This window comes from Lissotriton vulgaris, chromosome 9 (genome assembly GCF_964263255.1).
Source record: "Lissotriton vulgaris chromosome 9, aLisVul1.2, whole genome shotgun sequence".
NCBI classification, from domain to species: domain Eukaryota; kingdom Metazoa; phylum Chordata; class Amphibia; order Caudata; family Salamandridae; genus Lissotriton; species Lissotriton vulgaris.
Window position 1 is genome coordinate 830,545,982 of NC_141697.1, and position 17,154 is coordinate 830,563,135.

At 49.1% G+C, this 17,154-nt stretch overlaps 1 protein-coding gene across 1 annotated transcript in view; it reads right to left on the minus strand.

Annotated features, from left to right (window-relative positions):
* LOC147692320 (sulfotransferase 6B1-like) overlaps positions 1-17,154 on the minus strand; it is a 273,121-nt gene that overhangs the window by 180,870 nt on the left and 75,097 nt on the right. Inside the window, exon 2 of the mRNA XM_086938569.1 lies at positions 15,726-15,844. Within this exon, the coding sequence (XP_086794695.1) occupies positions 15,726-15,844 (119 nt within the window). The remainder of the gene's footprint in view (positions 1-15,725; positions 15,845-17,154) is intronic.

Genomic DNA, 17,154 nt, shown 5'->3' on the forward strand with positions numbered 1-17,154 from the left:
GGGGTTATGCCATGTTAAGTATTTTTGCATCATTAGATAGATTGAGAATAACTATACCGGTGCAGCTGACTCTTGCCCACACTACTGATCTTTTTGACTTTATTGTACCCTTTGGATTGTGCCTCTTATTGCCTGATCTCATTGCTCAACGTGGATGCAAAAATATTCACGAGCATACTGGTCACCTGCATTAACTCATACATGGCAGGTCTAATTGATCTTGATCAAGCTGGGTTTATCCGTCGAGACAATGTGGGGATAATACAAAACGACTCCTACACCTCACAGACCTTATCAGCCACTCTCCTCTTCAGCTAACAGGTAACTCCACCACACCTCAGTCAGATAGCAGGACCTCCACAGTCGAGGGCAAGTTCAAAGAGTACATGTCCTGGAGGGAGAGTAGGATCAAGGTCAGGTGAGGGATGTGAAAAAGTTCATGTGGTGTAGCGGTCTAGTGGCGTAAGCCCCGGAAGTGACGTGGGGCGGATATCCGGCGTCGGCCATGTTTGGGTATTGTCGCGCGGATCTCGAGAGCGCCACAAGCCCGATCCGGCGCTCCCGAGGGAAATGAACAAAAGTGTTTATATTGCGGAATAAAACCACCTAATCCACCAGAGAGTGTCCTGGCATTTTTTCTAGGGCCAGTGCAGAGTAGTAACATTATAATGGCGACGAGGTGACGGGTTTACTCCTACAGCCCGAACTCACGAGAGCAGGATCAACCAAGGAACATCACCAGGCACCTACTGTAGCACTCGGGAGCGTGGCAGTGACAAGCGGCAATAAAAGGAAGCACAGACGACCCCTCAACAGGCACAGGGGAGCATTGACCTGCGGCAGGCGTGAGTACAAGCACTGGAAGTATGCGTGGGCACTGAGCCACCCTCTGGAAGGCTGCGCTGGAGCCCCAAAACGGAAGCCAAGCGCAAGGGGGGAGAACAGACCCAACCAGGGGGCACAGAGCCAGGCGAGGTGTTACTAGGCACTTCCACCCCAGAAGTGAGCGACGGGCAAGAAGTCAGTAGCGCCAGAGGCCCTACCATGTGCGCCCAAACCTCAGCGTTAACAAACCCTGTGCCGTTCTTATCAAAGATGGGGGAACCAGAGATGCCCTGGGAGGACTGGAAGCAATACTTCCTAAATTACCTCTCAGCATTGGAAGAGGAAGGCGAAAATGAATATACGGAAGCACGGAGCAAGAAGATATTGCTGCACAACTTAGGCCCAGCCGGCCAGAGAGTATATATGAACTTAGTCAAACCAGAGAGGCAGGCCACCGATACGAACGTGTTCCAACACGCGTTGGAGGACCTGGATGCCCATTACAGACCTGTTGTCTGCATGGCCATTGATAGGTACAATTTCTTTCAAAGAAAACAGGCCAGAGAAGAAACGGTGGACGATTACGTGGCTGCGTTGCAGAAGTTAGCTATCACATGCAAGTTCGGAGTTCTGCAAGAAGAGTTGATCCGCGACCAAATAATCATGCACACCGTCATCACGTCTATCCAAGAAAAACTGTGGGAAAACGGCGACGCACCGCTGAAGGAAGTAATGGCGTTGGTGAAGAAAGCGGAGATGTCCAAAAGGTGTGCTGAAGCGGCGAAGCTAGAAAACAGTCAAAGTGCGGCTGTATGCAGAGTAGCAGACAGAAGAGGTACAGAGGCCAAGCAACAATTAGGGCATCAAGGAGCACGCACGTACAAAGGACAGAACCAGAAGGTATACTAGAATCAAGGACTAAGGAATGGGAGCAAGAACTCATGCTACAGGTGCGGGAGTACCTTGCACGCAGCAAATGACAAAGGATGCCCAGCGATTGGAGCAAAGTGCTCGTTCTGCGGTCTCATGGGGCACTATGAGAAAGTGTGCAGGAGAAAACAGTCAAGAAACAAAGTCAAGTACGTGGCGCAAGAGTCGAACCAGGAGGACAGAGACACGGACGGAAGCGAAGACGACGAGATTCTGATGATAGAAGACCAGATATTCGGGATTGAAAGCGCCACGGACAAGAAACCAAAATGCGAGATGGAAATTGGCGGAGTGCAGATGACTATGATAGCAGATTCGGGATCACCGTATACGATCATCCAGAGGAGCATATGGAAAAGAGAATTCGCACCCAGAGTCAGATGTCAACTCCTACCATCAGACATTCACCCTGTAACGTACACCAGGGAACCCTTCCCCATGGTGTGGTATTGTCCATTAACATTTACCTTCAAGGACAGATCGACAGGAGGAAAGTTATATGTCCCTGAGAAGGGGCCATCCGTGTTGGGATGGAAAGACCAAGGAGCCCTCGGGATAAAGCTAAACCCAGGGGGGCGCACGCAAGTACTTGTAATGGAGGAAGCTGGAATATACGAAGCGAAGAACTTGAAAGAGGAATTCCCAGAAGTATTCAAAAGCACCATTGGTCACCTAACGAAGTTCACACACAAGATTTGTCTAAAGGAAGGAGCACAACCCAAAAGTCATAAAGTGCGCAAAATTCCGTTCAGGATCAGGACAACGGTGCAAGAAGAACTGCAGAGGTTGGAAGAGAACGGAGTGATAGAAGCAATTGACAGCACAGAGTGGTTGGCGCCCTTGGTGGTGGCGCAGAAGCCGAACGGGAAGGTGAGGTTATGTGTAGACCTCCGCGAACTCAATAAATACATAGTGGTGGACAAATTCCTCCTTCCCAAAATAAACGAGATGCTGGCTAAGACCAAGGGAGTGGAATGGTTCTCCACGATTGACCTCACTTCGGCCTACCATCAGATCAAGCTACACCGATCTTGCAACCACTTGACATCATTTATCACGCCTTTTGGGTGTTACAAATTCCTGAGAATTCCGTTCGGCCTGGCCTCCGCAGCGGCAGTGTTCAAAAAATTGATGTATCGACTTATCCACAAGATGGATGGCATCCATTATTTTCAGGACGACATCTTGGTAATGGGAACATCGCGAGAGGACTATGATAAAAAGTTAAGGGACGTGCTCACCACCCTGACACAAAATGGCCTCACTGCCCAGTGGGAGAAATGTAAATTCAGTGTGAACAAAGTCACATACTTGGGGCACGAGATAAGCTATCGGGACATCGAACCCAAGGCGTTGAATGTAAGTGCCATCAAAGACGCCCCCACTCCAGAAAGTAAAAAAGACATAAGAACCTTCCAGGGAATGGAGAGTTCTACGAAAAGTTTGTTCCACACATCGCGTCTAAAACCCACCACATGCGACAGATACTGAAAGACAAGTCTGCATTCCGATGGGCTGAGGACGAACAGAGGGAGTTCGAGGAGATGAAACGGAGCATCTGTGAAGCAGTGCCCATACACGGGTTCGACCAAGAAGCACCCACAATACTGACCACGGATGCCAGTGACCGTGGATTGGGTGCCGTGCTCAAGCAACAGTCCAAAGAAGGCGCTACCACAACGGTTAGTTTCGCATCAAGAGCGTTGGCCCCCAATGAACAAAAGTTCAGCATCGTCGAGAAGGAAATGCTGGTAGGAGTATGGGCAATGGAGAGATTCCGGTAGTTCTTGTGGGGAGGAAGATTCACGTTGCACACTGACCACAAACTGCTGATAAAAGTGCTTACGTCGAGCGGCCACGAACGCGCAACCCCAAGGATTGTGAAGATGACTTTAAGACTACTTGACTATGTATACGACGTGGAGTACCTGCCGGGATACAAGAACAAAGTGGCTGACTTCTTGAGTCGTGCAGCGGCAAAGGAAAGCTCAGAAGTGCAAGGCAGGAATGAGTGGGAAAGTTTAGTGGTAGCGACAACAGCCGACCCAGAAAAGGCCATAAGCATCCAAGAATGGGAAGCGGAGTATATCAAAGACGACAAGCTCGACGCTGTGAAATCCTATGTGGCTGCAGGGTGGCCAGACAAGAGGATGTTGGACGAGGAACTAAAACAGCATTGGGAAGTTCAGGAAGAATTATAGATAGCGGACAACCCCTGCTTCCTCTTGAGAGGTGACAAAGTGATACCATCAAAATCCCTGACTGAACAACTCTTGGACATAGGACATGAAGAGGACCAAGGCATTGTCAAAACAAAATGGAGGTTGAAGGAAGACTATTGGTGGCCGGGAATGGACAAACAGATCGAAAGATATGTCAGGACATGCGAACATTGCAGCAATGCTGACAAAACACAGAGGCTATTACGCCCTCCCCTTGGCATGCATGAATACCCAGAGAATCCGTGGGAGGAGATAGCAATCGACATCCTAGGGCCCGTCCTGGACTTCCAAGGGACGCAGAAATACATCACAGTGCTAATAGACCGATACTTTAAATGGCCCAAAATAAACATAACAGAAGACACCGAAACTGAGACGGTGCTGGCGTTTCTAACAGACGTTTTCATAAGGGAAGGAACCCCCAAAGGGATACTAAGCGACAATGGACCCCAATTTGCGTCAATCAAATGAGCCATGTTCATGGAACGAAATGGCATTGTAGTCAGACACACTCCAGTTTATCACCCGGCATGTAATGGACTGACGGAGAGATTTAACCGGGTGATCATGGGCTCCATCCAAGCAGTCATCAGTCAAGGGAAAGACTGAAAGAAAGAGTTGAAGAGATTGATATGGGCATACCGCATAACACCGACAGCCACAGGTTACAGCCCGTTCAGGATACTGATAGGGCGTGTGCCGTTCACTAAGGACAATGTCACCTGGAAGCGCCTAACAGTCCAAAGTCACTGGTCACCGGCAGTGGTCCGCAAGTACCTGGAGAAAGCCCAGCAAATATATACCGAACACTACAATAAAAGACGCAACACCCAAGAAACCAGCCTGGAAAGGGGAGAATAGGTGAGAGTATAGCAACCCATCCAGAGGAAGAAGGGGGACAGCAAATTCACCCCCCCCACCTCAAAGTCGTGGAACTGTACTCCATGGTCGCAAGACCGCATGGCGAAATGTAATCGAGTGGAGAACTGGGACGTGATGCAGGAGAAAGAGAGAAGTACGCCACGGCCAGAAGGAGCAACCAGGAGCCCGACTGGCAGCAGGGAAATAACCAACCAAAGGGAATCAACGCGGATGAGAGAGAGAGAAGAGGTGCAAGGAACCCAGACACCGGTGAGACGGGAGAAAGAAGAGGAGCGAGAAAGAAGTGGCGAAAGTAGTGAAACTGGGCCTAGTCCAGGAGCTTCCAGACTGTCGCTCACCAACACCCAGCAAGACTTGCAGACTCGGGGGGGTAGAAGGATCATGCTACCCAAGAGGTTTGAACATGGAGAGCAAGTAAGACTGTTTGTGTTATAAAGTATAAAGGGGGGAGATGTGGTGTAGCGGTCTAGTGGCGCAAGCCCCGGAAGTGACGTGGGGCGGATATCTGGTGGCGGCCATGTTTGGGCATTGGCACATGGATCTCGAGAGCGGCACAAGCCCGATCCGGCGCTCACGAGGGAAATTAACAAAAGTGTTTATATTGTGGAATGAAACCACCTAATCCACCAGAGAGTGTCCTGGCATTATTTCTAGGGCCAGTGCAGAGTAGTAACATTATAGTTCAGGTCGATGACCAGTTCCATTGTCCAGGAGTGGTCAAGCATCATGGAGTGACCAACTGAGGCGGCCATCTTGAGGTCAGGCGGCGGAAGGACAGGGCAAGTGTCTGCATGTCTGCTGAGGGGGTTAGTGATGGGAAGAAAAACCACCAGTTGCAGAAGTAACTGCCATTAGCAGGCGAGGCGCCTCCAGAGTCATAGCGCCTCTGCTCATCAAATCTGCTGCAGGTGCTGGCTTGTAAAAGGCATCGTACTGAGGGGATAGCGCCTCTACACGTCGAATATGCTGCAGGCGCTTGCTTGTGAAAGGTATCGTACTGAGAGGATTTCTACATATAGCGCCTCTGCACGTCGAATCTGCTGCAGTCGCTTGCTTGAGAAAGCTAGCGTACTGAAAGGAGTTCCACGTATAGCGCCTCTGTGCGTCGAATCTGCTGCAGGCGCTTGCTTGTGAAAGGCATCGTACTGAGAGGATTTTCACGTATAGCACCTCTGCACGCCGAATCTGCTGCAGGCGCTTGCTTGTGAAAGGTAGCAGGGAGCACAAGGGCTCCCACAACTCCAGCACGATGTCATTGGCAAATACTTTCACCAACCAAAATAGTCTGTAGCAGCACTGACCGCTCCCTCCAAACAGCGCTCACAGCGGTAATTGAAAGACCCTCGTGACACTGACCGCGTTGGAGATAGCCGTGGAGTAACTAACCTACTATAATTGAGCCATTATGGATGGTAGGGTGCCAAGAGATGGGGAAATCTACTGGCTCGGGGGGGGCGCTTAGAAGTAGGCTGTGGGCCCCAGCAGTGAGGCGCGACAATCTCGAGAGGCTGAGTGGGGGAGCACCATAAATTTGCCCATTGTCAACGTACCTGATGTTCCTTGGATAGCCAGGATGCTCCGCTTCCGACTGCCCTTTTGCCCATCAACTCTCTCCTTTATTTCTCTATCCTCTTTTGCTCTTTGCTGCCTGCTTGCCCTAACTGAGCGCACTGAAACACACGCAGCGCCTGCTATTGGTATCGTTGTGCATTATTATTGTTGTGCATTATTTTATTTACCTGCTGTCTGCATTATTTTATTTGCCTGCTGCCTTCTTGCCCTGTAGAACGCATTCAGCGCCTGGTATCAGTCACCTGTGGTAACATTTATTTGCGCATACAATTTACACTGTGGGGAAGTTATCTTAGCCTGAATAGTCTTTCCGACTTCTGCTGTACCCTGACTCGCACTCCGGATTTGCATCAGTTTCAATTCAGCTTCCAGGCTACCATTTTGTGGAGTGTTTACTTGTGTGAGCCCTCCCAGATCCCGCCTCCCTGCTGCCCCTCCCACCCACGAGTGCTACTATCGCGCCCTGTCCTCTTGCAATCTGTGGCCGTCTGGACTCCGTCCATAACGATCGCTCCCCCTGCTCTCTGCCTCCCATCAGACGCTTTGCTCTTTGCTGCCTGCTTGCCCTAACTGAGCGCACTGAAACACACGCAGCGCCTGCTATTGGTATCGTTGTGCATTATTATTGTTGTGCATTATTTTATTTACCTGCTGCCTGCATTATTTTATTTGCCTGCTGCCTGCTTGCCCTGTAGAACGCATTCAGCGCCTGGTATCAGTCACCTGTGGTAACATTTATTTGCGCATACAATTTACACTGTGGGGAAGTTATCTTAGCCTGAATAGTCTTTCCGACTTCTGCTGTACCCTGACTCGCACTCCGGATTTGCATCAGTTTCGATTCAGCTTCCGGGCTACCATTTTGTGGAGTGTTTACTTGTGTGAGCCCTCCCAGATCCCGCCTCCCTGCTGCCCCTCCCACCCACGAGTGCTACTATCGCGCCCTGTCCTCTTGCAATCTGTGGACGTCTGGACTCCGTCCATAACGATCGCTCCCCCTGCTCTCTGCCTCCCATCAGACGCTTTGCTCTTTGCTGCCTGCTTGCCCTAACTGAGCGCACTGAAACACACGCAGCGCCTGCTATTGGTATCGTTGTGCATTATTATTGTTGTGCATTATTTTATTTACCTGCTGCCTGCATTATTTTATTTGCCTGCTGCCTGCTTGCCCTGTAGAATGCATTCAGCGCCTGGTATCAGTCACCTGTGGTAACATTTATTTGCGCATACAATTTACACTGTGGGGAAGTTATCTTAGCCTGAATAGTCTTTCCGACTTCTGCTGTACCCTGACTCGCACTCCGGATTTGCATCAGTTTCGATTCAGCTTCCGGGCTACCATTTTGTGGAGTGTTTACTTGTGTGAGCCCTCCCAGATCCTGCCTCCCTGCTGCCCCTCCCACGCTCCGCCCCCTCCACTATCCTTTTAAAGCACATGTCCCAACGCGCAGCGTCCACGCGCTACGGCCACGCCGAAGGTGCGCCAAAGGTAAGCCCATCTACGCCCGTCCGCGCCTGGACCGCGCCCAGCGCCAGAGCCCCTGGTCCTCGTAAAGTCCTCCCCTCCCGCCTTACTTATGATGCCTCCACCCTCCTAGCCCTCAACCCCGGCCGCCCCCTCAACTGCGTCCAAGCTGCTCCTGGACACACCCATGGTCCCTTTTCCTGCAACTCCTGCAAGTTCGACGGCACCAAGAACAACTCCTCATCTACGAACACACAACAGATATCCGACCCCAACCACCTACATTGCATCCTACTCAACACCCGATCGGTCCACAGGCACGCCATTGACCTCTGGAATCTACTAGACACCATCTCCCCGGACGTCGCCTTCCTAACAGAAAAATGGATGAACACCACATCAGCCCCAGACATCACCATTGCCATCCCGGATGACTATAAGATCATACGCAAGGACCGTACCGGCCACACAGGAGGAGGCATCGCTATCGTCCATAAGAAATCCCTCCGCATCTCAACCAGCTCAGACGTCAATCTCGCCAACTCTGAACACCTTCACTTCCAGATCCACATCGACCCCAAAACCACACTCAGAGGCACCCTCCTTTACAGGCCACCAGGACCCCGCGCAAAGTTTAGTGAAGACATCACGGACTTCATCACCCCACACGCGCTCCCCTCCAAGGATTACATCCTTTTGGGAGACCTCAACTTTCACCTTGAAAAGAACAACGACCGCAACACCACCACCCTTTTGGACAACCTCGCCAACCTCGGACTTAAACAACTTGTCACTACCCCCACCCACATCGCAGGACACACACTCGACCCTATCTTCACCTCCAGCAAACATGTCTCCTTCAGCCACGCCACAGCTCTCCTTTGGACTGACCACAGCTGCGTTCACTTTACCTACAACAAGCCCACTTCCAACATCCACCCCCAACCCACCCTGCAGAGAAACTGGAACAAAAGCACCATCGACCAGATCTCCTCATCGCTTCTTCAAAACCCCCCCCCCCCCACTCCTCAAACCCAGACCAAGCAGCCACCAACCTCACCCAATGGTTATCCAACAGCGCCGACATCTTAGCACCACTGAAAAAATGACAAATCAAACTAGGCAGCAAGAAGGCCTCCTGGTTCAACGATGATCTTAAGAAATCCAAGAAACTCTGCCGCTCCCTTGAGAAGGCCTGGAAAAAAGACCCAACCACCAGCACAAAGGACGCCTTCAAAAACGCCACCCGCATACACCACCAACTGATCCGGAATGCCAAGAAAGCCGCTTTCAAGGACCGACTAGATAACAACGCCCACAACAGCAAGGAATTATTCAACATCATCAAGGAATTTACCAACCCCTCGGCCAACTCCAACGACATCACCCCCTCTCAAGCCCTCTGCGACTCCCTAGCCTCATTCTTCCACAACAAAATTGCAGACATCCACAACAGCTTCGACAACCGACCCGAAGACCAACCCACCCAACCCCTTGCAGGACCCCCACCCCCCCTGAACACCCTCAATGACTGGAAGCCAATCTCCACTGAGGACACTATCCGTCTGATGAACTCTATCCACTCAGGATCCCCCACAGACCCATGCCCTCACCACATCTTTAACAAAGCAGACACCATTATAGCACCGCACCTCCGAGACGTCATCAACTGCTCCCTCAACTCCGCAACCTTCCCGGAAAGCTGGAAACATGCCGAACTCAGCGCCGTCCTGAAGAAACCCACAGCTGACCCCACCAAACTCAAAAACTACTGCCCTATCTCACTCCTTCCATTCCCGGCCAAAGTCATCGAGAAAGCGGTCAACAACCAGCTCGCCGCATTCCTTGAAACCAACAAATCCCTCGACTCCTCACAATCCGGCTTCCGAGCCAAGCACAGCACTGAAACCGCCCTCATCGCAGCAACAGACGACATTCGAACTCTTCTGGACAATGGAGACACAGTCGCCCTCATCCTCCTAGACCTCTCCGCAGCCTTCGACACGGTCTGTCATAGCACCCTCTTACAATGCCTCAGAAACGTCGGAATCCATAGAAAAGCACTGGAATGGATCACCTCGTTCCTCACCGGAAGAACCCAGAGAGTCCGCCTACCACCATTCAAGTCAGAGGCCACTGAAGTCATCTGCGGCGTACCACAAGGATCTTCACTCAGCCCCACCCTCTTCAACGTATACATGAGCCCCCTTGCGGTCATCGCACGCCAACACAACCTCAACATCATCTCCTACGCCGACGACACTCAACTGATCCTATCACTTACCAGAGACCCTAACACTGCCAAAACCAACCTACATGAAGGAATGAAAGAAGTAGCCGAATGGATGAAGCACAGCCGCCTGAAACTGAACTCAGACAAAACAGAAGTCCTCATCCTAGGCACCTCCCCCTCCGCCTGGGATGACTCTTGGTGGCCAGAGGCCCTTGGAAAAGCACCTATCCCGACGGACCACGCACGGAACCTGGGCGTCATCCTGGATTCCTCACTCTCGATGAACAGACAAGTCAACGCCGTTTCTTCATCTTGCTTTAACATTCTTCGCATGCTCAAAAAAACATTTCACTGGATCCCCACCGAAACTAGAAAAACAGTCACTCACGCTCTGGTCACGAGTCGACTGGACTACGGAAACACCCTCTACGCCGGTACCACCGCAAAAATCCAGAAAAAACTCCAACGCATCCAGAACGCTTCAGCCAGGCTCATACTAGACATCCCGCGTAAAGAACACATCTCTGGCCACCTGAAATACCTCCACTGGCTCCCCGTCAATAAAAGGATCACTTTCCGGCTCCTAACCCACGCACACAAAGCACTCTACGTAATCGGACCCGAATGCCTCAACACACGACTGTCCTTCTACACACCCTCCCGCCAGCTACGATCCTCCAACCAAGCCCTTGCCATTGTTCCTCGCATCAACAAATCCACCATGGGAGGTAGATCCTTCTCCTACCTGGCAGCTAAAACCTGGAACTCACTTCCCACTCACCTTCGCCTTACTCAGAACCACCTAGCATTCAGAAAGCAACTTAAAACGTGGATATTTGACAAGTAATTCCCCACCCTTCTTCAAGCGCCTTGAGACCCTCTGGGTATGTAGCGCGCTATACAAATTTACTGACTTGACTTGACTAGCCTCCCGTCTTGTTTGTTGTAATGTTGATCCATTCCATGGTGGACCTTAAATTTCGTTTTACCCTGCTTGGCCATTGCTGTAAAATCTTTTCCAATGGCTCCCGGGGCCGATTGCTAGGCTGTGAGGACATCACAAGATCCATGTGCTGCAGCAACAAATGACTGATGCTATGGGTAGCAGGGTCAAGACTGATCTGCATATGGCTGAGTTTAAACTTGAATGGCATGGGGGCAAAAAACAATGGATTTTTGCCCAGATCTCTGTACTGGGGTGAATGTTTGACATTGTTCAACATTCTGTCCATCAATTGTTCTTTTTGCATTTGTCACCCCGAATGGAATGGGTATGCCCAGACGAGGGCCCCATGCTGTCCATACCACTGGACTCAAGCTAGCCTGGCTGATGAGGGGTGATACTCCAAAACCAGTCCCAGGATGCTTGTTTCCGGTCCAGGGAGAATCTGGCCTGGCAGTTTGGGCTGGACTGTTCCCATGGGCAGCAGGGTCAAGACTGATTTGCATATGGCTGGGTTTAAAAACTGGAATAGCGGAGGAGGGCGTGGCCAAGATGGTGGATTGCTAGGACGTGCTTTCTAGTCGCTATGAGCCGCTGTGACCATAAGCACTTAAAACGAGCCCACCGGTCCCTCTCTCGTGACCCCCGGGAGTGATTGTGGACTGCGGAGTAAGTGGGGCACAAGCGGAACCCAGTGGAGGTGGATTGGTCCCCTGGGTGCAGCAGTCTGGTTTGTCGAGCGGTGAGGCCGACCACGAAGCACGACTGTGGCCTGCAGCTCACCCTCAGAGTCGGGGGGGCCTGTCAGCAACGGATATTGAAGCTCCCGAAATAGCCTCCAACATGAGGCAGGACATACAGAGGTGGGGGCCCCCTCCACACATCGCTGACCTACCTGAGTGGAGGGCTCAGGAGACCGTGACGAGACGTTGCTGGGCGTCTCCTTGCATCTGAAGCTGGAGCCCGGAGAGTGGAGGGGTGAGGCTCCAGGCCGGACGTGTTGATGGCGGTGTCTGCCGGTCTGAAGGAGAGCCACGCCAGGCCGCAGCTGTGGCACTATATGCCCGGAGAGACGAAGGTAGGCCCCCACCCAATTTCTTCAGGCGGATCCAGATAGAAGACCGGCACAACAACTTTATCTCTGCACACACCAGATTTTACTTTAACGTAATTATCCTCCAAACTCATGAGACGCTACGGGGGAATCCCAGCGTATATATTGATAACAGATTTGAAGAAAGATCGTTTCTATGCATTAACACAGGTTAAAACCAGACCCTGAGGAAGTCCATGCGGGACGAAACGCATTGTCTGAGCTGATGTATGCATTCATGAACTTTAATTGCGAATAAAAGAAACATTTGAATACAAGACCTTTCAAGACTCACTTCGCTATACCTTTTTGGAATTGTATGGATTGAAAGACATTTACTGTACTTTTGTTTATTGATAGAGGGACCGGATTGCTCTTATATATGACTTCTAAGTAGTGGGGCTACGCCAGGTTGAGTATTTTTGCATCATTAGATAGATTGAGAATAACGATACCAGTGCAGCCGACTCTTGCCCACACTACTGATTTTTTTTACTTTATTGTACCCTTTGGATTGTGCCTCCTATTGCCTGATCTCATTGCTCAACGTGGATGCAAAAATATTCACGAGCATACTGGTCACCTGCATTAACTCATACATGGCAGGTCTAATTGATCTGGATCAAGCTGGGTTTATCCTGTAGAGACAATTTGGGGATAATACAAAACGACTCCTACACCTCACGGACCTTATCAGCCACTCCTGAGAGAAGGCCCTCCTTCTGGTGATGCAGAGAAGGCCTTTGATAGGGTCCACTCCGCCGATTCAGCTTTGAGGAGTGAATCCGGATGGCAAAATATTCATGGCTGAGAACTGCATCTTTAGTCGATGGGTTGCAAAATTTGAGCAATGTTGAAGAAGCACAGCTTTATTCCTTGACTGGACAAGATGCATTTACAACATGCCCAGAGCGTCTATCAGAGTCAATGGATACTCCTCTGGGCCTTCCCTATATGCAGAGGAAAAAGACAGGGATGCCCTCTGTCCCCACTACTATTTGTCCTATATATGGAGCCGATGGCACAAAGAATTAGAGACAACCCATTGATATTAGGGATTCTCCTGGGGCAGAAGTACATACCATAGGTCTACACGCTGATGATATGGTGCTATCCTTGACAAATCCTGTGACTTCGCTCCTGGCCTTGGTAGACGAATTTAGTAGTTTTAGTGGGGTGTCTGGGTTCAATGTAAACCTCCCTAAGTCGTAAATCATAAATCACTTAACCACCCCTGAAACAGTAGCGGCCTTGAATAGACTATTCCCCTTCACCTGGGCTAGAGAGCATATACCATACCTAGGTATCCTGCTGGCGCGTACTCCTGAGAAAACACTAGCGACTATCTAAGGCCCATTTCAGGAGCAAATCACTAAAATCCTAGCCAGATGGAATCGGGCAGGCAGAACGTATCGCCGCAGTCAAGATGACGATCATGACACGCATACTGTATATTTTTTATACTGTCCCCCTCTCCCCACCCCCACTAATTTAATTAATTTGCAACGAGTCATCAACAGCTTCATATGGGGCAGGAAACATCCATGACTCAGTTGTGATCAGATTAAGAAGCGTAAATCAGGAGGGGGTATGGGGATCCCTGTGATGTCGAGATGTTTCCAAGCGTCACAACTAATTTACTCTGGCACTGTCCCAAACTGGTAAGATATGGGAACTGATTCTCCAGGACATAAACAAAGTCTTTAATACTGATATCCTGCGCTTCCCGGACTATACATTGATAGGTCTCCCCAATCCCCTGACCTTTCCCTTGAGCTCACTTTGAGGGAGACAGATGGCAATAGCCCTTAATGCTGCAAGATTAGAACTACTTGTCCACTGGGGTTCCACAGTGGTCCCTGAATACACAGCATGGTTGAGAAGGCTGTCAACTGTGCTAGCAATGGAGCGCTTATCTATGATGGCAGATAACAAAGCGGAAACATACACAGAACTTTGGGTACCATTCATCACAATATTAAGCAAATAATTCAGGAAGGTCACTTGCCCTAGGTTCATACGAATTCTACTCCTCATTTGCATCACCCAGGACGAGGGCGTGTAAAGATGCGATGGGTAAAGGAATTTGATGGTGATACACAATAGAGGCGTGATATAGGAGTGACTCTGGGTGTGGAGGAGATGCCAGTGGTGAGGAGGGATGGGTGGAGGATGGGGTTCTCTTTACGTGGTTACTGGACCTTTCCCCTTGTCTGTAATCCTGATTCTCTTTTTCTTCTGTCCCCCTTTACGTTCTATAGGATTTGGCATGAACATGGCAGTTTGCTTTCCACTGACACAAAATATGGTACACATGATACTACTATCTTCAAAATCGCTGCCGGCCCCCTGGGTTGTGGGCGCATAGCTGTGTCCTTTTCCATATGCATTTCAATTCAATGCTGGCCTATGGTTATAGGCATACATGATGTTCTGATGTTGTGAAAAAGAATAAAAGATTTATTTCATATACTGGAATGGCATGGGGAGCAAAAGACTGTTGAATTTAGGCCCAAATCTCTGTACTGGGGTGAATGTTTGACATTGTTCGACATTCAGTCCGTCAATTGTTCTTTCTGCAACCACAAGATCCATGGCATGGTCATTTGAAGGGCCTGGCAGTGCAATGCCAGTCAGACCTCATGACTCTGCAGTCCAGATCCCAGTGCAGTCAAGACCATCAGTCTTAGGTAGGAGGCTGTCACATTAGCCTGATAACGTGACATCTCCAAGAACCCAGCTTGAAGTCTCTCACACCACCAGCTGAAAGAAATACTTGCGACTTACTTCAGTGACAGTGAAACACTGAATATTATGATTTTTTCGGGTGCAGCTGTATTTGTGTGAAAGTGATGCAGTGCAGATGCTCTCAAACAGGTGACAAAATATTTATATGCAGTAACAGTAGACTGTATTAGACTAGCCCATGATGAGTGATAGTTGGCAGGGCTGTACATAGATGCTCTATGTCTTGCATTCATTAAACAGCAAAGTGGCAAAATACCTATGTCAAGACTGGCAAATTAAGTCAACCAAAGGATGAACCTACCATGGGGGTCCTGATATCAACCAGGGGTTGGGTTGGCTGCACCGATAATATCCAAACACTAGGATACCCCACCTAACAGATTGCATCACGTAAGAAAGTCTCTGCTAGACCTAAAAACTAGAGTAAGCCTGTTTAGGAATACCACTGAGGTTATTATGGAAGTCATATAGTAGGCACGCTAGAATCCATGAAATCCTAATTCACTTGGATGTTTTCTGGGTAGTTTCTTGGCTCACAGTGAAATGTTTTAGGGATATTAAGCACAGTTTTGATTTCGATATAGCCAGCGTGAATCATTATAGTACAGAACGAGCACTGAGGTAACTTATTTGACTGGTAGAAGCAAAGCCTACAACACATAAGGTATAAATACACACATGCTCACACAAACACACACAATGTATACATACACCACGTCCTTGCAAAACCAATTAAACTGCCAAAGGTCTGTCCCAAAATCCACTTTGTGGGTATATTTACCACTGACCACAGGCAAGTGTTCACTACAAACCTTGAATTTCTCTGGTTTCCCGAATTCCAGAAGTGGTATAACTTTGTCAATGTGTCCCTCCACCTCTTTGTTAACCATGGGAGCCATACTTGTCAAGAGCTGGAAGGCCCAGTTGAAGCCTATTGTGAAAAACAAACAAAGTCGGTTTAGGTCGCAATGTGAAAAGTTAGAGCATACTATGCAGAAAACATCATAAATTTGAGAACGTTCACAATGGGCAACAAAGGTCACTTTCTGGATAACAAGTGGTTGCAACAGCAAAGGGAAACTTATGTGTAATCGTCTTAAAAGCAGTGATTAAAAGTACATAGCAAAAACATTGTGTATGCATAGAGGACACTGATGGTCACATTTTCCATAAATATGTAGTTTCAAAATCATTTCAGGCTGTATTAATGTACTGTTCCCATGAGGCACAGGGTCAGACTAATTTGCATGTGGCCATGACTGAACTGGGGTGGCAGAGTGGGCTAAAGAATGATGATGGATTAAACCCAGATCAGTTGACTGGGGGTGAGTGCTTGCAATGTTCAACACTCCATCCATCATCCCTTTTGGTTTTGCTTTGTTCGCCCTAAGTTGACAGGGTATGCCCAGACGTGGGTCCCTTGCTCACTTTGCCACTGAATTTAAGCTAGCCTGGCTGATGACGGAAGATTAGCCAGAAACTGGTCCCAGGATGCTTGTTTCCAGTCCAGGGAAGACATGGCTTGGCAGTTCGGGCTGGACTGTTCCCATGAGGCACAGGGTCAGACTGATTTGCATATGGCCATGTCTGAACAGGGGTGGCGGAGTGAGCTAAAGAATGATGATGGATTAAACCCAGATCAGTTGACTAGGGGTGAGAGCTTGCAATGTTCAACACTCCGTCCATCATCCCCTTTGGTTTTGCTGTATAGCTTGACAAAAAACTTGAGCCATAGCTCATGTAATCACAAAAAAGTTTCAAACGCAGTATAGGGGGGGGGGGGGGGAATAGTTACACCTGTATGTTGATCGTCTTCCTTTCAACATCTTGATTGGGCAGAGGTTGGGTTATTCTGTTTATGAAGTAGTTCTTTGCTCACAAATGATACTTTGGTACTGCAGACCTCAAGTCAAATGCAATAGGGAAGAGTTCCTATTATTATTTCTCTGACGAACTCTGACAAATACACCAGAAGGAGTTTAAAATTGTAAAATCTTTGATATAGGCAGGGGCTCTACACTGTGACCACCGTAACAAACACTACAGACAGCAGCTTCAAATTGTTTAACACTAGGACCTTTTTAGACACATCTCTATTCCAGAAGGGGTAGAGTGGACTGGTTGTCATTGTGACCTTTGCAATGTCATACTTAGCATTTTTTAGTTGTGTGTGAACTAAAGTACATTTTCGTTTCAAAAGTTAAAGCAGCTGATGGGCATTGATTTACTGAGTTTTATTGT